The 27661-nt window shown below is 43.6% G+C and overlaps 2 protein-coding genes across 3 annotated transcripts in view; one reads left to right on the top strand and one right to left on the bottom strand.

The window, feature by feature from the left end:
- LOC109456327 (serine/threonine-protein phosphatase 4 regulatory subunit 1) overlaps window positions 1–5358 on the bottom strand; it is a 66079-nt gene extending 60721 nt beyond the window's left edge. Inside the window, exons 1-2 of one of the 2 annotated variants that reach the window (XM_019748568.2) lie at window positions 5251–5358; window positions 4285–4329 (exon numbers count right to left, since the gene is read on the bottom strand). Coding sequence is in view for 1 of the 2 variants with exons in the window: in XM_019748567.2 (XP_019604126.2) it covers window positions 4285–4329; window positions 4476–4482 (52 nt within the window). In the remaining variant the exon portion in view is untranslated. Of the gene's footprint in view, window positions 1–4284; window positions 4330–4475; window positions 4574–5250 lie in introns of those variants that run through there. The other variant, XM_019748567.2, reaches the window with a different exon arrangement.
- RAB22A (RAB22A, member RAS oncogene family) overlaps window positions 4645–27661 on the top strand; it is a 38455-nt gene continuing 15438 nt past the window's right edge. Inside the window, exons 1-2 of the mRNA XM_019748570.2 lie at window positions 4645–4944; window positions 5919–5998. Of these exons, the coding sequence (XP_019604129.1) occupies window positions 4909–4944; window positions 5919–5998 (116 nt within the window). The 5' untranslated portion in view covers window positions 4645–4908. The remainder of the gene's footprint in view (window positions 4945–5918; window positions 5999–27661) is intronic.

Raw genomic sequence — 27661 nt, 5'->3', positions numbered from 1 at the left:
AGTCGATCTATATTCCTCTGACTCATCCTATAGCTAATAGCTAATCCTATTTTCAACAAAGGTCCAGATACCATTTGTTTGAACCTAGCTTTTCTCATCAATAGAAGTATGCCCTCTTCCAACTTCTTTCATAGATAACCTCTTAAAAACTAAACATTTGAAAAGAAATACTGTTCTCCAAATACTAATATATTCTGAGTCTGTCTTTTGAAGCTAAATGCATCTGACAATAACTTTGCCGCCAACTTCAGAATTGAAATCGAGCTTTCCAACTTTTTGTGCAGATGTTCAATCACATATGAAACTTTCGTATCATTTTTTAAAACTTTGTATTATGGAAATTTTCAAATGCATGCAAAAATAGAACAGTACAATAAACCCCCGTGTTCCCAGCAACTAGCTTCAACATCAATATTCTGCTATTTTTCCCCATTTATCCTTCTTCCCAGCTTTCTGTTTGTTTGTTGCAGTATTTGAAAGCAGACCTCACACATCAAATCACTTTACCCATAAATGCTTGTTTATTTCTGTTGGATAAGCCCCTTCTCCTTTGAACAAGACTGTGACACTGCTATCACATCCAACAAAATTACTAATAATTCTAAACATTATCTAATACCCAGTCTCAAAGCAGTTTTCCCCAACTGTCTCAGCAGTGTCTTTTTATAGCTGCTTTGTTCAATGAGGGATCTAAATATGACCACATATTGTATTTTGTTCACAGGTCTCTTTACATCTACAATAGACTCCCGTCATTTTTTTTTACCCACCACTTACATACTTGTACTCTTAAATTGTAATTGGCCAAGTACACCTCACCGAGAGTAATACGTCTTCAGCCTCCACATGCCATAAGCAAAGCCAGACACTCATAGGCCTTTACGCCCCTAAGGCACTGACTCATACAGCTCCGCCTTCCACAAACGGTCCTGGGTGGACCGATATGCCAAGCTAGCCCACGCTGTCCGCTCCCAAGAGAAGGAACTTAGATTGCTTCAGCAAGCTAATTCCCCACAATTAAATCTTTTCTGTGCTGTGATGGCCCCAAGACTCACAACGATTTAAAAAAACAAGGTATCCATTCATTATGGCTTCTTTTTGAAGTTAGCCAAATTTAATCAAGAATCTCAAAGTCAATCAGAAAAGCCTTCTAATCCATTATTGTCACCAGTAACAACATTAATTGAACACCTAGATCATGCAGGACATGAGTTATAAAAAGGATGATCTGTGTCTCTGCCCAAAGCGACTGACAGCCTAAGTGGAGAGGAGACTGCATCCTTTAGACAAAAACGCCCAAGGAAGGCCACCTCAATCAACATCGTGACCCACCATGAGGTCAAGCATATCCGTGAGGTCTGTGGTGGAATACAAAGAAGAAACAGAGGTTGATGGCTCGTTCTATCGTTTATGACTTATGCCACGTTTAAGTGGCTCCGTTTTATCATCTGTAAAATAGGAATAACCCCACCTACCTCACAGAGCAGCAGCTGTTAACACTGAGTCAGAAAATCTTCTATGAAAGCCTAGCCATGATGATGCTGATTAAACTAAGTATGAATAAACTAATAATAAAAATCACCGAATACTCATTATGCAGACATATGTTTTATATATACTATTTCATCTAAGCCTCATATCAGTCCTATGAGGTATCTCCTATTCTCATGTCATTTTGCAGATGAAGAAAATGAACAGAGTGAGTTGGTGATGTGCCCAGGCTGACACAACTAAAGGCAGGAAGAGGGTCACAGGACCTCAGGGTTTTTGCTGTCAATCATGGCAGGATGATTACTCCAGAATATCCCCACTGTAAGGTATAAAGGTGGCACCGAGGGCAGCATAAATTGTTGGGGGGGGGAAGCCCCTCCTATTATGGCTGTTAGATCATTTATAAAGTCATAAGATACAGCACCCCACAGCCCACACCCCTGCTCAAACAGGAAGCCCCAAGAAGCTCCCAGAGTTGCCCTCCCCAAGGCGTAGGTATGTTTGGAGCCATAATGGTGGTTTCCTTCCTTATCAGGGCAAGTCTTCAGCCATCAGCTAAAGTATATTTAGGCAATCTTTACTACAAATCTCCAACACTCAATATTTATCCAAACAGGGCCAAAGTAAAATCATAATCATATTTTCCTATATAATTTCTTACTTCCTTTTTGTGCGTATAATCAAAAAAGACTGAAGGAAGCTAGCCATCAGGAAAGGGGTCCAACTGCCTGCAGCCACCATGCTTTGAGAAGCCCAACCCAGCTAAGTGGAAAAGGCACCTAGAGAACTGAGGGTCTGGCCAAGAGTCCCAGGGATCTCCTGGCCCACGCCATGGAGTGAAGCCATCCTGAACCTTCTCACCTTCAACTGAAACGTATGACGCTTCTACATCACCCAGTCAACCCACAGAATTGTTAGAAATAATAAAATGATGTTGGTCTAAGCCACAGTTTTGGGGTGGTTTGGTAGATAACTGAAACAGCCAGAAATCAGCTTTTCCAGCCAGGACAAATATCAAACCTACAAGTAAGAGGTACGTTAACAGCAGCTCACTGTTGTTTATCCATCGAAATGCTACATTCCTTCCATTCAAGGGGGCCTATTGGCTGACACATTCCACTCTGTAAATCAGAGCCTGCACTGTACCTGGTTCAACAGTGTTAAATAAATATGAATAACGATCACATTAATAACAGTAACAATGGCAGCTAATCAGAGGGTGCCAAAAAAATGTATACACATTTTAAGAAAGGAAAAAACTGTATTAAAATTGTAGTACTCAATGTTATATACCGATAACAAAGATGAATACAAATAAGTCATGGGTATACACTTTTTGGCACTTTGGTATTTTCCAAGTGTTTCCTGCATACAAGGCTTCCTGCTAAACTTTTTATGAATTTCTCCTTCACAAAAGCCTTTTGAGGGGCAGCTGGTTAGCTCAGTTGGTCAGAACGCAGTGCTCTTTAACAACAAGGTTGCGGGTTCGATCCCCACATGGGCCACTGTGAGCTGCACCCTCCACAACTAGATTGAAACAACTACTTGACTTGGAGCTGATGGGTCCTGGAAAAACACAGTTAAAATAAATAAAAGCATAAAAATAAATAAATCAATCAAAGCCTTTTGAAGTGGACCACTATTATGCCCACTTCACGGATGAGGCCACTGAGGCTCAGGGAGGTACCGTGAGCTGGCCAGGATCACAGAGCCCATAAAGAATGGCACAGGACTTCACCCTCTGGCCATCCGACTTCCACAACTCGTGCTCCTAACCATCAGCTTTAATGCACCTTGAAGGGTCATTCTACTCCAATCAAGTTGCCATCCTCTAAAAGAAATATTGTGTGTAAAGGGCTTAAAAGTATGCCTGACCCATGGTAAGTTTTCAATAAACACCAACTCTTACTATTAGGCGACTTATAGACGGGGAAGGGAAGAGCATACTAAGACTTCAATTAACGGTAGCTATTTTGATAGTTTGTGCAGGTCTCCTTCACCAGCGAGCATCCTGGAATTTGGAAATGTTCCGTTTACAAGTCTGGTCTCCCCACGGCTGTGAGCTCCCTGAGAGTATCCCTGATTCATCAATGTCGGTCCAGGACTCCCCATGTGACCTGCCCTAGACCAAGGAGATGCTCAAGGAATGCCTGTTGGACGGAAAGGAAATACTTCATTCACCACAAATGACCGTGCATTTCCAGGATATCTCCCCCAGCCATTAGTCCTGAAAGTAATTCCAAAGAAAAGGAGAGGGCAGGTAGGGACAGGTGAAGGAGACCCACAGCAGAAATGCAGGCGTCAATGAGCAACTTGGGAGACGTGATGGAGCTGGGCTTGTGGCCAGGACACTTGAAAAGTCTGTGCAACTCTGTGGTGTGGCCGGCCACACGGAGATGGGGAGCTCCCAACTCCCCGGCACTCTGAAAAGTCCCAGGGAAAAAGTGGATACCGTGGGTGGGACCCCTCACCCCGCCCCCAAAGTGGCCGCGCCTCCTCCCGTCCCTGCTCCGCCGCCGCTAGAGCAGGAGGATGAGGAAGAAGAGGAAGAAAGTGACAGGAAGTCAGAAGTTTCCCAACAGCAAAAATCCTTCCCCGAGGGGAGGGCTCCCCATCCTCAGCCGTCCGACCAATGAGGAGGAACCGCCACAAAGGGATAAAGGCAGTTTGGGGTCCCGCTCTTCTGGTCCCAACATAGAGGGCCTGCCCTGTAGCACCCCTCCGCGTTCTGTACACCTCGAATTCTGTGAGAAGTTCCCAGGGGAGGGCGGATGCGCCCCAACTGTTACTTACAATCGTCTAAGTCATCTTGCAAGTCCACAAAGTACAGGGGGATCTCTGAAAACCAAGAGACACAAGGAGTTACGAGGGGGCTGTGCCACGGGGGCCCAAGGGCGGGTTGGGGGCCCCCCGGATCTCGCTGGGTGGTCGTGGCTAAGGAGGAAGGGGCCGCCCCTGCACCCCCGGAGTCCGGGCCCACTTACCCGCCATCTTGGGATGGGCCTGGAGGCGGGGCCGACGGGAAGGGGCGGAGCATCGAATTCCGTGCCCCGCCCCGCGCCTCCGGCCCCGCCCCCGGGCCCACGAGCTTCGCGGCGCCAGCTGGGCCCCGCCCTCAGAACGAAGGTGGCTGCCGAGGTGGGCGGGGAGGTCAGGTGACCCGGCCGGCGTCCCAAGATGGCGGCGGCGGCGGCGCCCGGGAGGCCGTGGTACCGTCCCGGCTGCTGAGGTGGGCCCCGCGCGGCTGGCGGCGGACAGGCCGGAACAAGGGCCCGCAAACGGGCGACCGCCGCCTCTGCGCGCCCCGCGGCCGCAGCTGGACCGTGCAGCGTTGGCGCCGTGGAATGCTCGTGCTGGGCCTGGCCTCTCCCTCCTCAACTTAGGGCGGCGGCGGGCCCGCGCCCAGGCTGCCGGGCCATGGCGCTGAGGGAGCTCAAAGTGTGTCTGCTGGGGGTGAGTGGCGGCGGGCCGGCCGCGCGGGCCGCGGGAGGCCGGGCAGCCGGGGACCCAGGCGAGCCCGCGTCCCGCCCGCTCCTTCCCCAGCCCCCGTGCGGGACGCCGCCTACCTGCCCCGGGACCCTCCGTCTGGCCCCGGTGCCGCCCTGAGCACTTGACCGCACCTTCCAGGAGGTCTTGCTGGCAAGAGAGACCCTCCCCCTCTCGCCCCTGGAACCCAGGGTCTCTACCCGCCCCAAAGGGTGAAGAGCCGTGTCTCTCCGTTGCATCTAGGTTAAGAGCAGCTGTTAAGTAGTTTCCTACCAAGGTGCTAGTTCGGAGTTGGCCAGGTCTCCCGAAGTGAAACCAGTGACAGGTCATTGGGCTTTACCAGCAGCGTCAGTCTCCTTTCCCTTCTGTTCGGTGTGTTGGAAGTTGTGGACTACCCCTAACGCTTTTTTCGTAGTTACTTGCCTGGGGGCACGTTCAGGTCAGGAAGCCCCGAAGACTGACGCTTCAGTTTCCTGTGTTGTCTCAGGGCATCTTGGCCCTTTCGAAGCTTGCTTTCTGCACTGCCGCCTTGCTCGGTGGCTGTGGCAAAGACCGCAGAGGATCCCAGTAACTAGCCTTCCCCCTTCCCACGTCGGGCGGGGGCGGGGATCGATCAGGGAGCTCTCAGGAGTAATCCAGGAGTTCGTAGTTTACCTGTACGTGCTAAAAAGCAAGTGAGTTTGTCACTTGTCACACGAAGCAAAAACTTGGGGTCTTTCAGAAAGTCCGAAAGTCTCTTAAAAACTGGAAAACCCCTCTCCTACAGTTTGCAATCCGCTAATTGCCACTGAGTTTTTGTGACAACCTCTTATGTGTCCCTAAACTTCTACAATTTAACCTGTCTAGGATGAGTTTTCTAAAATCCTGGACTCAGGGCACAAGGTAGTTTTCGGGGTCTGCGGACAGGTAAACTTTTTCTTACCCATCTCACTCTCTTTCAGGATACGGGCGTAGGTAAATCAAGTATTGTGTGGCGGTTCGTGGAAGACAGTTTTGATCCGAACATCAACCCAACTATAGGGTAAGAGATTACACTTATTGAGTATACATCTGAAGGTGTGCTGAAAGTACTTCTAAATAAAACGTGTTACAGGGGTGGGCATCGCCACTGTACACGCTAGTGAACTCAGAGACGTGGGTCCCATCATCTCAGGAAGGACTTGAAAGAGTTCGGTGAGGATTGCTGTGTTTTAAAAGAAAATTATCTTTCGTGAGGAGTGAAAACTTCAGAATGAAAATATGAATTAAAGTTTTGGTTATTACACTATATGTAAAATCTTCAATCCATAAATAGCAACAGCAATTACACCTTAAAATAAGGCAGATGGAAACAGGTCTGGATACTAGTTTTTTCGGGCATGTCAACCAAAAGGTATTCAGATGATTTCAGTTCTTCCTGAAAAGTAGGAGGATGGGCCTGAACCTTTCTCACACATTCCTGCCCTACTAAGGAATTAATAAGTTAATGTTGAAATGCAAGATTTTTTTTCAGGTGTTTGATTCTTTGGACAAGTGACATTGACTATAGAGAAAACTTTTCTGGGTATTTAAATATTGTAATAATACTTTCTCTGCAAAAAGTTGTGTTTCATAGGTTTTAATACTATGTTAGGCTTGTAAAACTGAATAGCGTTTACACTATTTATATTGCAAGCCCCCAATCAAATGGTTTGTTCCATTTGAAGAGAAAGTCTGTTCTGCCTAATGGAGAAATACCTTACCGTGTACACATGCACATTTGAAGGCATGGAGATAAAACCACCACTAACTTGGTGAAATTAAAATGCCTTTCAAGATCCTTCTAGAAAGAACTGGGTACGTCCACATGTTTAAAGCATGACCTCACCTTCCTCAGGGCCTGCCTGTTGCTACCTGCATGGGAAAGTGAAGTGACAGGAAGTGATAGCAAGGAGTGCTAGTGGTGACTCAGTGAGTGATACACTTCACACTGTCTCCAAAAGGGGAGAGAACAGTGAAGGGTACAGCTCTGGCGGTTGGTGCGGCCTGACGCCCTATCCTGGGCGTCCCCGCCTCCCTGTTTGTCAGCCCCCCCAGTCTGACAGATGCTGGGGGGTCCCCGCTCTCTTCACCAGGTTGTCTTCGCTCACATTTCACAGGAAAGAGGAACGCAAGACTTTCCCCTTGTTTCCTTCCGCCTTTCCTTGTTTCTTTTTCTTCAACCTCAGCCGGTGTCTTCCTCCTTCATGAGCAACCCTCCACACACCTGGGCTCTGGCGCCCCCCTCTTGATCAGGTCTCCCCTTTCTTCCCCAGCCCTGCCTTCTTGTGCTCCTATCCTGCTCCATAAAGTGAGTACCAGTCCCCAAGCCGCTGCTCAAATTGTGGAGCTCTTAAAAAAGAAGTTACTACTTCCTCAACTGCTGGACAGGCCTCAAACCACCACTGTCTCGATTCCACCCCCAGCATTCCCCTGAAACCACCTTCCCTGGGTGCCGGTTTCCATCCACCTGCCAAAACCAGTGGCTTGTTTTTCCTTGATTCACTCATTGAGTGCCTACTATGTGCCAGATGCTAGACAGCGTGCTGGTGATTTAGACCAGGGATCAACAAACTATGGCCTTTTGGCCCACCTCCTATTTTGCGAATAAAGTTTTATTGAAACACAGTCACACCCATTCATTTATATATTGTCTCCACTGCTCTGGGGCTGCAGTGGCAGAGTTGAGTAGTCGTGACTAAGATCCTGTGGCCCGCAAAGCTGAAAATATTTACTGTTTGGCCCTTTTCAGAAAACGTTTGCCAACCCCTGATTTAGATAAACTTGGTTTCTGCCTTCATGGACTTGACCTACAAGGAGGAGACACATACTCCATAATTAGTGTACAGGAAATTATTTGTTTGACTATTTTCTGTGCTACAGAGGAGACATGTAGAGTGAGTGAGAGCATATAATGGGCCTAACCCAGGCCTGAGGGAATGACTGACTCCTAAGGAAACAGTGAAGGTACAGAGCACTTGGAAGCCCTGGCATTTAAATACGGAAAGATGAGTGGACTGTACTTCAATACAAAGTTTAAGGGAAAAAAGTTTTTGAAGTGTGCAAGTTCACTGGTTGGCAGTGAATAGCAGAGGGGACTGGGCGTGTTGGAGGGGGTGCCAGGCCCTGGAGGTCCAGTGGCTCCCACGTCCCCACACGACGTCTTAGAAGGAAGCTCCCCTGTCTTCCCTGGTTCTTTCCCTGTGTCCGTGAACACTCTGCCTCACTGTTCCCTCCTGCCTCTCCTCCCGCTTACTTCGCACACGTTGGTCTCCCCACGCTGTGTCCTTCTCCACAAGTCCCTGTCGTGCTCTCGTGCCCTCCCACAGCTCAGCTTCACCTGTGTTGCGAGACTCCGGGTCGACTCTGCAGCCGTTCTCTTTAGGGCCAGGCCCATGTTTCCAACCCATGATTTGGACCTTGTTGCCTGCAGAACTCGGTGTCTATCCCTCCTCCGGTCCTATATCGCTCCCTCCTCCCATACTCGGCCTTCCTGAATGGGCCCGATGGGGGAAGAGTGTGGGTGCAGGAGAACCACACCGCCTGGACTTAAACATAAGCCTGGACCGTGCGCCAGCGGCGAGAATTGTTAGGCAATTGACTGAGCCTCGCTGTTGGAGTGGGGAGATCACAGGAACGCGTGCCTCCTGGGGTTGTGGGGAGCATTGGGTGGCACAGGACTGGCACAGGAAGTGCCCCGTGAGCGCTGCTGTTCGTAGGAGTCCTGGGATCCTAGCCATCTGTCCTCACACCCCTCTCCCCTCCCATTCCGCTCCCCAGCCCTGTTCATGTCAGTTCTGCCCCGTCACTGGGACCGGGACCCTCCTCCCAGCCTGCAGCTCAGAGCCCTCGTCCTGCCTGGCCTGGACTGTCGTGCCACCTGCTCTCCCACTTCCAGCCAGTTCTCTGAGCTTTGAAAACAAGTCTGATATCCTGGCTCGAGTCTATGGCAGGGGACACCTCTCCCAGTCTGGTCCCAGCTCCCTCCATGCTGTTCTGACTCCCCTGCCCCCCCACACACACACACCAAGTAACACCCTTTCCACACCTGTGTGCATTGCATGTGCTGGGGAGGAGGGGCCGTTTCTCTTCTTTGTCCCAGGAGTTTACCTGTTAAGATTCAAGTACTGCTTTTTGCCCCTTTAAAAGTTGCAAACTCCAGTGCTGGCAGGAGCCAGGCAAGAATGTAAATGAGTGAGCTGGCCCAGATGAAAGAACCTGAGGCTCTGGGTGTGAACTGCCCCAGTTTCCTGCCTCCCCTTCTCCTCTTACCTCCATGGGCGCTTCCTTCCCTTCAGTCTCCTCTGGTTCCTCCTCCTTTGATATCCTCCCTTCCTGTATGATTCCCAACTAGACCCCTCCTATTTCATACTGTTGCTTGATGACCTCATTCATATCATGGCTTCAGGTTGCATCCATAGCAGGGAGTTTCAAAGCTGAGGCTTTTTTCAGGTGTTTACATGCTTTGGCCCCTCCCCCCACAGTACACGTGCATGGAGCTGACCTGGCCTCCCCTGTTCAAATCACTAGTGAGTTGCGGTCACCAATGGGAACGTTGGTTTCTCAAGTGTGCTGGGATGGACAGATGTTTGGGAAACGCCAACAATTTTTCCTTTGCAATCTGTATGCCTTGTATTTTTTTTACTTGCCTCATCACGTTGGCCACGACCTCCAATACTTTGTTGAGAAGTGGGAAGACGACTTCCTTGCCTTATTCTGGATCTCGGGGGTGGGGGAAACATTCAGTCTTATCATTAGGTGGGATAGCTGGCTCGGTTTTTTGTAAGTACCCACTATTAGGTGGAGAATGTTCTTGTCTATCCCTAAGTCAGTGAGATTTTTATAAGGATTGTGTTGAATTGTCAGGTGGGTTTTTTTACATCTTTTGAACTATTCCTATGCTTTTTCTTTTTTAATCTTAAAATAGTGAATTACAACAATTGACACTAAAATACTAAACCAATGTTGCAATCCTAGGGTAAATTTCACTTGGTTACTATGCATTTTGAATACATTATTGGATTTGATTTACTAAAATGTTTTTAACTATGGCTTTTTGCCTCCATGTTCATGATGAATATTGGTCTGTAGTTTTCTGTGATATCTTTCTCTAGTTTTGGTATCAGGGCCTCATTAAAGAAGTTAGGAAGTGTTTTCTCCTCTGCTGCTTTTTTGGAAGAGTTTATATAGAGTTGGTATTATTTCTCCCTTGAAGAGTTGGTATAATTCACCAATGATGCCAGGTGAGCAAGGAGTTTTCTTTGTCAGAAGAATTTTACTACAGATTCAGTTTCTTTAATAAATACAGGCCTATTCATTTCTCCATGAGTATGCTTTGGTAGTTTGTGTCTTTCAAGGAATTTGTCCATTGTATCTATTTTTTAAATTTATTGGCATAAAGCTATTCATAATATTCTGTTATTATCCTTTTAATGTCTTTAGGATGTGTTCGGCTGTAAGTGTATCAATTGTAATGGTCTTCTCAAAGAACCGGTTTTTGATTTCATATTTCTGTTTTCTATTTCATTGATTTTTGCTTTTATCTTCATTTTTTTCCCTTCATTTGCTTATTTTGGCTCAGTTTGTTCTTTTAGTTTTTTAAGCTGTCAGTTTAGAATATTGATTTTTTTTTTTTCAGGCTTTTTCCCCCCTTATATAAGCATTTAGAACTATAAATTTCCCTATAAGTACTGGTTTAAGTGAATTCCACAGATTTTCGTATGTTGTGTTTTCATTTTCATTTAGTTGAAAGTATTTCTTATTTCCCTTGTGACTTGTTTGACCTGTTGGTTTTTTAGGAGTGTGTTTTCTAACTTCCAATTATTCAGGGATTTTCCAGAAATTTTTTGATTGGTTTCTAGTTTAAATCCATTGTGGTCAGAGAAGTTCTCACTATTATTTCAAATCTTTTACATTTGACATTTGTTTTATGGCCTGGAATATGGTTTTTATGAATGTGTGCTAGAAAAGGACATGTATTGCTGCTGTTGTGTAGAGTGTTCTATAAATGTTAAATAAGTCAGCTTGGTTAATTGCACTGTTCAATGTCTTCTGTATCCTTACTGAAACCCTCTCATTTTTGCAGTAAAAAGTGTTTGAAATCCAGCCCTAATTCAGGATATGTCTATTTCTCATTTTAGTTCAATCAAGTGTTGTTCTTGTATTTTGAAGCTCTTATTATTGAGTGTATCTACATGTAGCATTGTTGTTTCTCTTGATAACTTGACCCCTTCACCATCATGAAATGTCCTTTTTCCCTGGTTACAGTCCTGATTCTGAATTCAATTTTGTCTCATATTAATTAATACAGACTCTTCAGCTCTCTGCTGATTAGTGGTTGCATATCTTTTCCCATCTATTTACATCTGTCCTATTTATAGCTACATACTTTAAATGGGTTTCTTATACACAGCATTATGGGTCCTGCTTTTATATACCCTGACAGTCTCTGCCTTTTCGTTGGAGTGTTTAGAAGACCTTCACTGTTCAATACAGTAGTCAGTAGACACGTGTGGCTTCATGGACATTGAAGTTAAAATTTGAAACTTGTTTCCTCAGCCACGCTATCTACCTTTCAGTCCTCACTGTAGGAAGCTCTGTTGTCTAGTACTGGTTTAGACCATTTCTATTCATTATAACTATCAATATGGTTTGGTTTAAATCTACCATCTTGCTATATTTCTGTTTGCCACATGTTAATGATTCAGTTTTGTCTCCACTATTGGCTTGTTAGCTCTACCTCTGTTTTATTATTTTAGTGATTGCACTAGAATGTGCAGTATACTTCTTTATCAGTCCACTTGCAAGTAATGTACAATGTTACATATACTGTACTGTAAGCACCTTACAAGATTATGCTTTCATTTCCCTTCTCGTGGCCTTTGTGCTGTTATTGTCATACATCTTATTACTTCTGCATCTTATAAACCCACAATACACTTTTTTTGCCTTAGTCAGTGATCTTTTAAAGAGACTATTACTCTTTTTTTCCTCTGCCCTTGTGCCAATATCACAGTTTCTTAACTTTTGCATCTTTGTAATAAGTCTTAACGTCCAGTGATGTGAGTCTCTTCTGTGTTACTCTTCAAGAGTATCTTGGCTGTTCTGGGCCTGTAGTATTTCCATATAAACATTAAAAATCATCTTGCCAGTTTTCACACACAGCAACCACTAATCCCCGCTGTGTTTTTGATTGGCATTCCACAGAATTTATAAATTGACTTGGAAAGACGTGACATCTTCATAATAGTGAATTTTCTAGTATATAAACATAGATTATTCTTCCCTTCATTAGGCTTCTTTATTTTCTCTAATGTTTTTTTCTACTTCTCTGTGCAGTGGACTTGTCGTGGACCTCTTTCATTAGATTTACTCCAAGGGGTTTGATGTTGTAATATCGTTTTATGCTATTAATGTGCTAAATATTATTGCTTTGATATATCTTCATTTCTACTCCTTAAACTTTATTTCTTATTTTATTGAATCAAGTAGGATCTCCAGTACAATGTTGACTAGAAATGGTCACACTGGGCATTCTTATTCGAATCTTAGCGGGAAAGCTTTCACTATCATACCATTAACTATATGTGTAGGTTTTTTTGGTGCATACCCCTTATCAACTGTCCTTTTCATCATTTGCTGGGATTTTTTTTACATTACTACTGGTTTATCAAAAGATTTTTTTGCTACATCTGTTAGGTTAATCACATAATTATTCTCTTTTATGCTGTTAATGTGGTAAGTTACATTGTTGAATTTTCATGGAACAAATCCACTTAGATCATGATATATATATATTTTTTTATATATCACTGGATTTAGTCTGCTATTATCTTTCAGGATTTTGGGGTATTTACAAGTGAGATTGTCGTGTAGTACTCCTTTCTATAATGTACATGATAGATTTACTACCAAGGTTATGCTTGCCTTATAATACTAGTTGGGAAACTTTTATGGAAGAGTTTGTATAAAATTGCTCTTATATCTTTTTACATAATTAGTAAAATTCATCAGTGATGCCATCTGGGCTGCGAGTTCTCCTTGTGTAGTAGAATTTAAATTGTCAGTGTCTCTGATAGTTGTAAGATTATTCCTATTCAGATTTTGTATTTTATTGGTTTTAATAGTGGATTTTTTGTTTTTTGTTTTGGGTTTTTTTGGAATTTTGACTCTTTCATATACTTTTTCCGATTAATTGGCATGCAGATATTAAGAATCTATACTGCTATCCCTTTTACCTTCCTGACATTAGTTTTGCCATTCATCAACTCTAGGGTACGTCTGTTCTCTATTTCATGTTACTTTCTGCTCCAATTTATTGCTCCTGTGCCATTCAATGTGCTGTTCTTTTTCTAACTTTTTGATATAAATGATTATATCACTGATTTCCACTGTCTGTTGTTTTGAGTTGTATTCCTTATATTTTAAAACCTTAACTATGGCTTTTGCTAGATCCGACAAGTTCTTATATATCATAATTTCATTATCATTCAGTTTAAAATATTTTTCAATTTCTGTTATGATTTCATCTTTGATCCAAGTGTCATTTAGATGCATGTTTCTCAATTTCCAAACATGGAGAAATTTTCTAGTTAACTTCGTTAATAATTACTAGCACAATATATTGAGATGACAGACCATAGTTTATATGATTCAAATCCTTTAAAATCTCATAGAGTTTTCTGTGTGTCTCAGCATATGTTGATTTGGGTAAATGATCCATATGTGTTTGAAAAGATTATATGCTCTGAACCATTAGGTGCCGTGTTTTATGACTGGAATTAGGTCAAGTTTATTAATCATCTTGTTCATATTTTCGGTTATCCTTGCTGGTTTTTTGGTCTACCTGAATCCATCAGTCACTGAGAGAAGTGGGATAAAGCCTCCCACTATGTTTGTGTATTTGTCTGTTTATGCTTTCTCATTCTCTCAGTTTTGCTTTATCGATTTTGCAGCTACATTAAATACCTGCAGATTTAGAATTTTGTATCTTACTTATAATGCAAACCTTCTGACATTCTAAAATACACTCTTTAGCTGTAGGAATGCATTTTGCCTTGAAATCTAGTTTGTCTATTATTGATATAAAAACAGTATTTCCTTTGGTCAGTGCGTCTTTTTCTCATCCTTTTGTTTTTAACCTTTATGTTTTAGGTGGGTTTTGTAAGCTCATGGTCTGATTTCCATTAAGTATACCCCGTATAACCACCAGCCTAATGAAGATCCAGAAATTTCCACTACCTCAGAAAGTTCCTTATGTGAATCCCACTTCCCTTAAGCAACCACTGTAGTCATCTCGGTCCCTATAGATTAATTTGTCTGTTCTTGAATTTCACATAAATGAAATAATACAGAATGTACTCTTTGGTGACCGGTTTCTTCTCCCTAAAACAATGTTTTGGAGATTCAGTATTGTTGTTGCATGTGTCATGGTCCTTTTTTTAATTGGTGAGTAATATTCTCTTATATGACTAGATAACAATTGGTTTATCCATTCTCCTGGTTACGGACATCCAGGTCATCTCCAGTTTAGAGCTACTAGGAATATAGATGCTGTGAAAATACTTTTACAACTCTTTTTGTGGCCATAGATAGCCATTCATTTCCTTTGGGTAAATAACTACGTTGGAGTAGAATTTCTAGCTCATAGGGTGGGTGCATCTATAACTTAATAAGTTGCCAAACGGTTGTCCAAAGTGGTTGTATCATATTACTCTCTCCCCAGCAATGTGTAGAGATAGTCCAGTTGCTCTGCATCCTCCCCGGTATGTGTCTGTCTTTGTCACCTTAGTTATCCTATGGGTGTAAAATGGTACCTCACTGTGCTTGTAATCTGCGTTTCCCAGATGACTGATAACATTAAGCATCTTTGCATGAGCCTATTTATCATTCATACATCTTTTATGAATTCACTATTCAAGTCTTTTGCCCATTTTTATTTGGGGTTTTTGTCTTATTACAAATTTATAGAAATTCTTTATATATTACAAATACGGCTCATTTGTCAGGTATATTTAGTGCGAATATTTTTGCAGGTATGTTTATTGTGAATGTTTTCTTCCATGGCTTGCCTTTTCCTTTCTTAATGATGTCTTCTGTTGAAGAGGGGCTTTCATTGTAATGAAGTCCATGTTATCGATTTTGTCTTTTTTGGTTCATAGTTTTTTGGTCCTCTCTAGGTAAGCTCTGCCTGCCCTAAGGTCTCAAAGATAGTTTCCTGTTTTCTTCACAGTTTAGCTTTACATCTAATTGAGCCATCTCAACTTAAATTTCTGTGTCATGGTTTCTGCCGAGTGGCCTGTCATCCCCTTTAGCATATATGGAATGTGTCTTTTTATTACCTGGCTGCTTTTAAGATCTGCTCTTTATCTTTTGTTTTCAACAATTTACTGTAATATGCTAGGTGCATAATATCTTCTGTTTTCACTGAGTTTCTTGAGTCAGAAATTTATTATTTGGGACATTTTCAGCTATTATTTCTTAAAATAATTTGGCTACCTTATTTTCTTGCTCCGCCTATGGGATTCCAGTTACACATGTTAAACTGTTAGATATTATCTCACAGGTAACTGAGGATAAGTTTTGTTTCCATCTTTTTCTCTTTGTTCTTAGGATCACATTATTTCTATTCATCTGTTTTTAAGTTCAGTTGGTCCCTTCTTCTACTGTCTGTTCAGCACATCTAGTGTATTTTTTTCTCACTTCAGATACTGTCCTTAAGTCTAGAATTTTCATTTGGTTCTGTTTTATATTTCATATGCTTAGATTCCCCATCTGTTCACTCAATATGACTATCTTGCTTTAAGTCCTAATTATATCTATAATAGGTCCTTTTACAGTACGTGTCTGCCAGCGCCGACATGGGGACCAGCTCAGGATCTGTTGCTATTCACTCTTTTTTCTCTTGACCTTGGGTCACATTTCCTTACATATCTAGTGATGTTTTCTTGTATACTGGACACTGCAGAAGATGCGTTGCAGGGGTTTTAGATTCTCTTATCTTCTGCTGAGGAGAGCTGAGTTTTGTTTTAGCAGAAAGTTAAATTGGACTGGTCGATTTAACTTTGAACTTGTGGAAGCTTGCTTTTAACCACGTTGTTAGGATGGTTCTTTTATTGGACTGTTGCCTCTAACCTTATGGCAAATCCTTATTCCTAGAATCTTGACTTCTAAGGTATCTCCTACCTGAGGTTTCACTCATGGTGTTCACTGAGGCCCTGGAACACGGCAGGATTCAAGCTCCTGGGTCTTTCTTTCCTGCAGTTGGCAGCAGCTTAAGTCCCTGCTCAGCTTTTGTCAGACTTCCAGCTATTCCTGTCCTTGGAGTCTCCCGCATTGTGTGTGGCGTTTAGGAGTCAGCCATGGATTTGCGAGGAGTTTATGTTACAGATTTGCAGCTCCCTCTGCAACACCTTCATTTCCGGGACATATCGTCTCTGTTTCATCTCTCCTTCCAGCCAGTAGGGCGAGTTTTCTGCTTGTCATGTTTGTGGGGATTGTTCCAGTACAAGCTCGGCCACCATCACTGGACTCATAAGTCCCCAACTTTGACTTTTAATTTGAATATTTAATTATTTCACTTTTAATGTAATTAGTGATCTATTTATGTTTAAACCTACAATTTTACACATTGCTTTTTACTTATGCTATCTGTCCTGGGGTGTTTTTTTTTGTTGAATTTTGGTTTTTGGTTTTTGTTTTTTTTTTTATTTTAAGGAGGGCGCAGCTCACAGTGGCCCGTGTGGGGATCGAATCAGCAACCTTGGTGTTATTAGCACCTCGTTCTAACCAACTGAGCTAACCGGCCGCCCTCTGTTTCGTTTTTAATGCTATGTTTCCCCCTTCATTATCTTGGTAATTATACATTCTTTTATTATTAAGTGTTTACTCTAGAAATTATCTTATGCATCCTTGACTTATTTGAGTCTAATATAAATTATTACTTATGCCATGTTACAACAATACAAGGAGCTCAAATCGATTTCTCTACTTCCTGCCTTTTATTCTCTTTTAGTGTATTTTAATTCCATAACTTAGACCTCAATGGCCATTTATTACTGTTATACGCTGAACATTCCTGTCGATTTCCTCCACGTTTATTCTTTCCATTGCTTTACATTCTGCCTGCATTTCTGGCTTTCCATCTGGGATTATTTACTTTGTTCTGAACCATTTCGTATTTCCTTTAATACACTCTTGGAGCTCAGTTGTGTATCTGAAAATGTCTTAATTTCATCTTTTTTTTAAATTGAGCTTTTATTTACATACAATAAAATGTATCTGTAGTTCAGTGGATTTTTACCTTGTACTTGTTTAAGTGCCATCGAGATAAAGAACATTCCCCTGACCCCAGAAAGCCCCCTTCCTGGTATGTTCACCCTCAGCTACCTAAGCACCCTTGCGACTCTGTCACCATGGAGTATATATATGTGTTTCTAAACTTCCTGTAAATGGAGTCACATGTACTCATTTTTGCTGCCTTCTACTCATTAAAGTACTGTTTTTGAGATTCATCCATGTTTTTGTGTATACTAGTGGTTTGTTCCTTTTAAGTGCTAAGCAGCAGTATTCCATTGTATGAATAGACCATGATTTGTTTATCTAGTCTCCTTTGGGTGGACATTTAAATGGAGTCCAGTTTTGAAATATTGTGTCTAAAGTTGCTGTGAACATTTGCATGCAGTTATTTTTGTGGACATATACACGTTACTATTGAGTATATACCTGAGGGTGGAATTTCTGATTAATAGGCATATTTGTTGTTTATTGCTGTGTAACAGATTGCCTTAAAACAGCAGTGAACATGTATTATCTCACACAGTTTCGTGGGTCAGGAATTGAGGAGCAGCGTGGCTGGCTTGAGCTGCCTGAGTGTCCTCACAACCTGGGAGCCGTCTTCCTCATAACGAGTCACCCATGAGAGCCCAAGACGGAAGACACACTGTCTTTATGATCTCCTGTGTCATTCCCATAGTCACCTGTTGATGCCAGCGGTCAGCCCCATTCACTGTGGGAAGAGACTACACAGGACATGAGAAGAAGCAGTGGGGATCCATTAGGGCCATTGTGGATGCTGGCTGCTCCAGGAGCTTTAAAGGCATGTTTCACTTCCTTAAAAAAATGCTGTTTTCCAGAGGTGCTGGCCTACTCTTTTCCGTTCCCACCAGCAGTACATCTGGGCCATTTGTTCCACACCTTCACCAACGGTTGTTTTTAACTTTAGCTGTTCTGGGCAGGTCGTAATCATTTTGCCGTCTGTTTTCATTGGATATAGTATTCTTGGTTTTCACTTACTGTCTTTCAGACCTTCAAAAATATATATCCCATTTTCTTGTGGCTTTGTCTATTTTTATTGAAATCAGGTGTCAGTTGTGTTGCTCTCTTGATGTTAATGTGTTATTTTTTTCCTCTGAGGGTCTTCAAAATTTCTTGTCTTTGGGTGAGTGAGGTTTTCATTGTATTTGTCCTGCTTGGGCGCATAGTATTCCTTGAATCTATGGTTTGATGTCTTTCAAGGTGGAAAACTCTTAACCATTATCTCATCAATACTGCTTTTGCTCCATTGTTCTCTCCTTGCATTCTCAGGCTACTGGTACTTGTAGTTTAGAATTTTTGCATATTTTTTCCCGTGTCTCTTACACTCTTTTCTGTATTTTCCATCATTTTTTCCTCCATGCTTCAGTCTGGGTATTTTCTTCTGGCCCTTCATCCAGTTCTTAAATCATTTTTTTTTCCCAGCTAATTCTAACCTGATTGCAAACCTATCCAGTAAGTTCTTTTTGTTGTTGTTATGGGTGAGGTTTTGTTTTTATTTCATTTTTCTTTTCCCTACAAAATAATATTTCTTCAAATTTTTCTGTAGTGAATACAAAGTTTTCTTTTGATAGAAAGCTTTTTCTCCTTTTTTTTTTTTTTTTTAAAGCAAAAGCCACATCAAGTCCTGGTGACAACCAATAAGAATAAGAGCAGCAAGTCAAATGTAATGAATCTCAAAGTGAGGGAGGTTGTGGATAAAGGTTTTAAGAGAGGTTGACACTTGCCTGATCCGTGGTGGTGATGTGACTGATATTTGTCTTATGGTTCCATAAGGCGGCTTCTGGAAGTCCTTGCTGCCTTTCATCCAACTAAGACAATTTTAGATGATCACATTTTTCGGTGAGGTGGTGGTGAGACCAAAAAGCCAAGCCAAAATGTTGGTGAGAATGTGAAATAACTAAAACTTGATACATTTCTGTTGAGAGTGTAAAATGGTATGACTACTTTGGAGGACTCTTTTCATAGTCAGTTAACCCGCTGACCCAGCAATTCCACCCGTAGATATTTATCTAAGAAAAATAAAAATATATATTTCTGAAAAGACTTGTGCAAAAATGTTTACTACAGCCTTATTCATAATAGCCAAAAACTTAAAACTACCCAAATATCCCTCAACATAAGAATGGGCAAAGTGTGATATAGTCGTATAGTGGATACCACACAGCAATAAAAGAGAACTACCAAATAATATAGATAAATTTCAAAAACACTGTTAAATGAAGAAAGCTTCACTTATGTGAAATCCAAGGACAATCAAAACTAATCTATAAGATTGAACTCTAAAATGGTTTGCCTGAGGAAGGCACAAGAGTTAACTGGAAATGGGCGTGAGCAAACTTTCTGGAGTTATAGAAATGTTCTTTATCTTGTTTGGCGCCAGTTACACGAGAATATGAAATGTCAAAATTTACTGAACTGAAAACTTACCCTCTGCATTTTATTGTACTTCAATTATACTTCAATAAATAGGTGTAATTTTTTAAATTCTTTGTTATAAGTACTGAAGTTATTCCTAGTTTTCAAATGAGAGAACTGAGGCAAAGAGAGATTAATTGACTCGTCCAATGATATGCTGTTGGTGGCAAAACTCATCAGCAGAGTCGAGTAGTCGGGCTTGAAAGTCTGCGTGCTTAACCGGCACGCTTTCTTATACCCTATGACTCAGCAGTTCTACTTCTAGGACTTTATCCTACGGATAAACTCACATACGTTCCAAACAAGGTTGATAATTGCACAAAGTTCACGATTGCAGCATTGTTGATTAGTAGGGGTCTGATTATATAAATTATAGTGCAAACATTCAATATAATATGATAAAGGAAATAAACAGCTTGAGAAAACTTTATAGATTTATATTGGATGACCTCCAATATAGTGTATAGTGAAAAAAATCAAAGCTATGTAGTATATGCTACCATCTGTATTAAAAACAAAGGAGGACGTAGGGGCAAGCTGCACATATTTATTCTGTATTACCCTCAACTGTTTCTGAAAGGAGACCTAAGAAACTGTTAAGGTCAGTTTCCAGAAAGAAGAATTGAATGGCTGGGCGAAAGGGGTGGGAGGGAGATAGTTCACTATAGACCCATTTTGTGCATTTTGGGTAATGAAGCATCTGAATGTATTACCTATTCGAAAAATTAATGAATACAGTTATAATTTGGAAATGACTGGAATAGCTCATCACACACATAGCTGCCTGAGCTGACAGAAGCCTGCCTCAGGCTTCTCCGAACTCTCCCTCCCCTTCACACGAGTTGGTACCCTGTGACTTGCGTGTGTCAGCCTCAACGTGTCCCTTCTTGTTATCAAGCCTACCCATCTTTCTCCGGAATCATTTTAAGGCCTCTTAGCTTGTTTCCCTTCTTTTTTTCCCTTTTCTGTCTAGTTACCGCCATTGTCCATTCTCTCACAATCCTTAGTGTTCCCCAGCTTTTGCCTATCTGTTCCTTAAAAGTAGATATCGCTGTCACTCACGCATGGGCTGTTAAGGGCCTGGTATCTGGCAGAAGGACCCCAAAGGTCTGTTGCCCGTTCCCAGAATTCATCTCTAAAGCAGGTCTGATGACATCATCCCTTCCTTCCCCCTCTCAGGGGCTCCCCTTCACTTTCAGCTGTCTTTCCCAAAACATCATCTGTAAGCTGACGGGTAGATGGTGCTCAGATAAACGTTTTAAATGTATATTGCTAACTAGTTTATTGTCTGTTAGGGACAATAAAACTAGTCCGTGAAACCTGTGGGTTTTTAATTGTACCAATGCTGTTGCTTAGACAAGGCTAAGTGTTTAAAAAAGTGATTTTTTTTTTTTTGATTTTTTTTTACAATATTCAGAAGTGAACAATTCAGTTGGAACACAGATCCAGCAGAAATGGTGACAGTGCAGGCCTGGCCTTTGGGAAGATGCTGACTGACAGGAAATGGGGCGTCACAGAGAGTGGACGCTCATCGGTGTTGGAGGGCAGTGGCTGGCTGCCGTTCATCCGCTGTCTGACCTTGGCCTGTGCGGCACCCTTTTTTGTGGCTGTCTAACTGGACTCACCACCCTGCCCCACCCATCAGTCTAACCCTGCATGACACCCACCCCACCCAGGTCCTACCCCATCTGCTCCCTCCTTCACTTCTGGGTTCAGCTCCAACTTCTCCTCTTCTCTGAAGTCCTCCCTAGTGTATTAGTTTCCTACCGCTGCTGTAACAACTTATAGCAAACTTAGTGGCTCACAAGAATACAAATTTATTATTTTATAATTCTAGAGATCAGAAGTCAAGTCATTTCCACTGGCTTAAAGTCAAGGTGTTGGCAGCGCTGGTTCCTTCCAGATGCTCTGAGGGGAGAATGCATGACCTCACCCTTTTCAGCTTCTGACGGCTGCCTCGGCTTGTGGCCCTTTCATCCATCTTCAGGGCACATCATTCCCATCGCCACTTCCATCTGCACATTCCTTCTTTCCTGGCTCCGACTGCTCCTGGTCTCTCTCATCAGAACTCGTGTGATTACTACCTGGGTAATCGACTCCTTGCCCATTGCAAGATTCTTAACCTAATAACGTCGCAAGCTCCCTTTGCCGTGCAAGGGAGTCCCTTCCCAAGCTCTTGGGTCGGGGTGTGAACACCCTGTAGAGGGAGGGGCATCGCTGGCCTCCTCAGCCTGGCATCACCACTCTCCTGGGACTTAGAGCTGGCTTTACCTCTGTGCTCCTACAACTCTGTCCATCCTTTGGTATCTTATTGACTATCTGCCTCGTAGTCATCTGTTCCCCGGACCGGTCCTCCCACTGTGATCCCCTGGGGGCAGAGACAGAGTGGTACTCATCTCGCCTGCCTGGGCTTCCTGTTGTCAGGTGGAGGCCACATCTGAGGGAGTAGATCACCCAGGGCAAGGCGGTACTGAAGCATCAGACGCGGGCAGAGGCTCGCAGTGAGGACCAAACGGGGCTCAAGCAGGACAAGAGGACCTGGCAGTGATGAGCACTTAGTTGACCAGCTCGTTTTGTCATCGTTACTGTTGATTTTCTTGTTTGTGATGTGAATGGTTGTATATGATGAAACTTATTCTTGACAAACTTAGGAAAAGGGAGACTAAACTCTTTGTTATTAAACTTAGTTATCTTTATGCTTCAAGAAATGCTTTTGTGATTTTAAATATTTTCCTAAAAGGTTTTAGGATGACAAAAAACTGTGAGAAATGCTAAAGGATTTGCTTGGGACGACTGTGAACGTCTGTTGTGCATCCCTCTGGTTGGAGTGGGCAGTGACTGCTTAGAAGGAAGCGCCGCGCAGAGTGACCCCTTAACTCTTCGATCTTGTCAGCTTAGGCGATGGTAGAGTTTAAAGGAAGGGTTAAAAATATGCATGACGATGGAACCCACGTCAGTAACTGAATTTATGGATACTCACAAGACTTCCGGCTTTGGGACGCCACTCCAGCATAAGATAGAAGTGCCTGCATATTCAGCTAATCTCACTGAGAACCCGGCAAATTCTTGCACCGTCCTAAACTCTCCTGAAGGCCCCTTGGTACGTCCAGTAGAGGAACTACCCGATTTCATGTACCTTTAGTCTTTTTGTGTCTCAATTTTGATGTATTCGATGGTGTTTCTATCAGTATATGTAACCTAGAGATCCAAGCATTGTTTGTGTGAGACTTAGAGTTGTTTAGAAGTTACGGTCCTTTGTTAATTTTTAAATGTGCTGAGCTGTTCATCCTGAAAAGGCACCATCTATCATTATGGGGATGACAGCATCCCATGTGCCATTCAAGAAAAGGGCTTGCAGTCGAGAGAGGTACTGGAATGTGATGGCAGGACACACCTGTGTTCTGCGAGAGCGAAACATGTCCACTGCCCCTAAAGAAAAGAAATTTTAAAACACCTTGTGACGAGTATTTTCGTTGGGAACACATCCTCTGACCAGAGATCATGACCGCTTGGGGTGCGTGACAGTCAGTTTTAGAAAATCATGAAAAATGGAGACGTATATGAACGGCATTCTAGCTGTAGGAAATAATGCTAGTAGGGAGTTTAGATTAAAGAGGCAATAAGATCTGCCTAGGCAGAGTGAAGAGAGGTGGTTTAGTAGTGAAAAATAAGGTTATCAGACAAGTAAATGGCAGGCTGGGAAATAAAAATGTATCATTTGGATGGCAGGAAGCCATTGCCCATTTTTCAAAGAGCAAGATATTGAAGTTATCATACCCTCCGCATCATTTAACTTGAATGTTAAAGAAGTGATCCTGGAGTCCAAGTGACAGTGGGAGGGGAAAATTGGAGTAGTCCCATTTGAAGATTAGGGGCCAATGCATGAATTGATTCCAGGGGTTGAGATTCAAGTGTAGATTAAATATAAAATGAAGAACCAGACAGCTCTACAAAATTGGTTGCAAGTACCGAAGGGCATAGACTGTCGTTGCAGACCAGCTTCAGTTCTTTGGAAGGCAGACCTCATGTTCTGATGGAGAACTTGGAATTTGGGACTCTTGGGATGGGGTGGAAATGAACCCCATCTTTACCATGTTGAGATGGTGTTTGGATTGTGTAATTAAGCTGAAGTCACTCAGATTTAGAAAAGTGCTGTTTTCAACAGATAAAAACATGAAGCTGGGGGAAGGAATTCACGTGAGCTCAGCGGGAGGCCCTCTGCCCCCGAGCTAGCCCACAGCTCCCTAGGGACCATGTGGGAGAGACCGGGCAACACCCCATCTCTTGTATGACCTTGTGTCCAGGTGTTACCACTCCGTAGACGAACCAAATCCAAGTGCTGAGAAGGAGGAAATGATAGGTCTGATAGGCCAAGATTTCAGACTCTCAAAACTCAACACAGATACCTGTTGCTCTGAGGAGTCATGGGTGGGGCTCACGGAGGAGCGGTGGGGGAGGTGTGATCACCTCACCTTAGCCAGCCGTGGGGAAGAACACCTGATTCAACGCGAGCCAGTGGCAGAGAGAGCCCGGAAATGCCACGACTTCTTCCTTAGCAGAAACCCAGAAGTCTGAGTGATGGAGGGACGTGGTGACTCTTCCCTCAAGCCTGGATTTTGCCTGTTGCCTAGCATAGGGGCAAGAGCTGGAGGCTGAGTGCACAGGAAGGATGCCTCTGGGCACAGTCCGCCCTGTGCTGGTTGAACCACATGCCTCACCCTGGAGGCCACACACCGGGCTACCGTTAAAGCCCAGGGTCCTCTCTAATCTCAGCTCTGTGTGCACTTGAGTAGCACTTCTCACTTCGGGAAGTGCTTGGCCGACCATTGGAGCAAAGAAAGCAAAATGGCTTATGGACGATGGGATAAATATTTTGTCAGAATTCTAGGAGAGCACCGGAAGGAGATGAGGAAGACACCCCTATTACAGGGGAAGAAGTACAGCGGGTCCCTACCCTGCTGGAGCGTACATTTCTCATGGGTGAGTGAGACACTGAACAGGTGAATTAAGAAAGAAAAACACAGGCCGGCCCGGTGGCTCAGGCAGTTAGAGCTCCACGCTCCTAACTCCGAAGGCTGCCTGTTTGATTCCCACATGGGCCAGCGGGCTCTCAACCACAAGGTTGCCAGTTCAATTCCTCGAGTCCCGCAAGGGATGGTGGACTCTGCCCCCTGCAACTAAGATTGAACACGGCACCTTGAGCTGAGCTGCCTCCCGGATGGCTCAGTTGGTTGGAGCGCGTCCTCTCAACCACAAGGTTGCCGGTTTGACTCCCGCAAGGGATGGTGGGCTGTGCCCCCTGCAACTAGCAACGGCAACTGGACCTGGAGCTGAGCTGCGCCCTCCACAACTAAGACTGAAAGGACAACAACTTGAAGCTGAACATAACCCCCCACAACTAAGAGTGAAAGGACAACAACTTGACTTGGAAAAAAGCCTGGAATTCACTGTTCCCCAATAAAATCTTTAAAAAAGAAATAAAAACAAGACACAGCATAAATAAGCTAATCAGACACTATACAGACATTGTAGTAGGTGCCCTGAAGACAAAACGGATGGTGTGTGTGTTGCAGAGTAAAGACAAGGTGGGAAGTGGCCTGGGGGAGGACCACACAGCTTTCTGTGATCTTGGACCTAAGACCTAAAGAATGAGGAGCATCTCGCCACGGGAGAGCCAGTGGAAGAGCATTCAAGGGGAAGGGGCAGTTGGTTTAAAGGCAGAAACAGGAACAATTGGACGGATTTGGGGCTGGGACGATGTGACCAAGGTATGACTGCAGTGGCCCAGGCAGGCTGTGCTGGGGTCCTTTCCAGGGTCTTGGTGATGACGAATCAAGAAAAGATACCTCTGACTCAGCCAGAGTCAGAAAAGTGGCAATCACAGCCAGTGGGAATGGAAATGTGTTTCTTCTCAAGTTGGGAAGGTTCAGGGGGACATGTTGGGGGACTTAGGGTTTCTAATCTCGGCTTTCTCTGAGGGCTGAAATAAGCTATTGCCCTGACGAGGAGGGTGGCAGGAAGTGACGGGGAGCTGCAAAGGGGCCTTCAGAACGGGGGGTAATTGCTGTGTGGGACGAGAGGTCTGAGAGGCGGGCCCAGCTGACGTAGGGCGGGCTTCACTCTGGCCTGCATAGCTTGGCGACTTGCCTGCAGCACGGCAGCCAGCCCACCACCGGATAGAAGAAGCAAGTGGAGAGGTCACTTGGGGCTTTTCTGGGTGGTTGAGACAGAAGGACAGACAAGATTCCTGAAGAACTGGCAGTGTGAGCTTGTGATGCTGGAGATAAAGGACAAGCCGACAGGTGAAGACCCAAATAGAGAGCTTTCAGCACAAGAAAACTGGTGTGGATAGGAAGGGTGTGTTGAGATTGCCCAGGTGGGAGAGCTGGAAGGATGGCCTAGGCCCAGAGACAGGAAGTTGGGCTTAATCCTTTCAGATGCTTTCCTGACGTGACAGCAGCCATTTTGTCTTTCTCCGGCCTGAGTAATCCATCTGTGCTTTCACTGAAAGGAACATGGTTGGCAGGTGGGTTGAACTTCAGTGAATTCTAATCCTATAATGAAACATTTCCTTTTAATTGTTACATATACCTTTCTCAGCTTTTTGTCTGCTCCAAGTATATTTACTTCTTCTCTTGTTCTTTGAGCAGCCAAAATGGATGTGTTGAATATATTGGCTCTGTTAATAGACCTCTATTGGATGCCTGTTGTCACTCTTAAATGGAACACCAGGGCCATAATTGATGGAGAGTTGAGTTGCAAGCTTTTAGGACTAATTGTAAAGTCTAAACTAAAACATTTCCCGGAGCTGCCTTTAAATACTAATAATAATAATAGTACCTTGTATAGGAGTAGTGCTTTGCAATTTACAAAGCACTTTCACATCCATCATATTATTTAATCTTCACAATAAACAAGGCTGTTTGAATGCTTAGATCTCTCCTAAGTGAGAAATCATGCTGCCCGTCCTGATTTAATCATAGTGAGTTGCCAAAAGTTCTTGATACAGTCACCATTTATTGAGCACCTTCTATGCATAAAGCATTTACTAAGGCTAGCAAGGGGTACATTTCCAGTAAATAAATACCGGTGAACAACACCTATCCAAAAGTGTGGTCTCGCTTCCGGACCCACTTTCCCTCCTCCTCACAGTCACTATTTTGGAGGCTGCTTGTTAACCATACATTTACATAAATAGCACGAGGAATTCGATTGTAGCAGAGTTTAAGTTTTTAAAACTAAGGATTCTGATACTTAGCTAAGTTCGGTGATTCTTTGTTTTTCAAATTTTTGACTATGTTATTTGTTTTCAAGTCCACAGTAAGAAATATGTTTAATATCTCACACACACACTCACACACACACTCCATGCCATCTTGACTGGAAACCTCAGTGACTCTTTAGAGAGTCGTTCTATCCATTTCAACTTGCAGTTTCTTGAAGTTTATGTATCTATTTCTTGAATCTCAACTCTGTCAGGCATCAGCATGTTGAAGATGCCTCGCCATTGGGTTCAGATGATTAGGGTGTGGTTCCAAGAGCACAGCGTGGCCCTTGGCCCCAGAAGGCTTGTCCAGTAGAGAAGAAGACAGTATCATCTCTGGGCTCTTGGGTACATTGAGGAGCCTGGGAGACAAAGGACTTCCCAGGGGGGCGCGCTCTGGGTGAGGGGAGGAGTAGGAGACGGTAATGGAGCCGGGCCCCAGCCTAGGGCGAGGCTTCTGAACCTGTGTCCAGGAGCCCCCAGGGTGACGAGCGTGTGCTCGGGGCGACCACAGCTGCTCAGTGCTTCTCCCAAAAGTATGAGACTCTACAATGACTGGGCAGCCCTGCCTGCAAAGGCCCCCGGGCGGAGTGGTCCCTCAGAACGAGCGACGTGGCCTGTACACCATCACTCCTTTCTTGCCGAGGGCTGGGCCAGGCCCTGATGTCTGATGTGGCCCATGAGGTCAGTGAG

The sequence above is a fragment of the Rhinolophus sinicus genome, linkage group LG13 (genome assembly GCF_036562045.2).
Source record: "Rhinolophus sinicus isolate RSC01 linkage group LG13, ASM3656204v1, whole genome shotgun sequence".
NCBI classification, from domain to species: Eukaryota; Metazoa; Chordata; class Mammalia; order Chiroptera; family Rhinolophidae; genus Rhinolophus; species Rhinolophus sinicus.
Note: the sequence above shows the minus strand (reverse complement) of the source record. Positions and strands in the feature narration are given on the sequence as shown.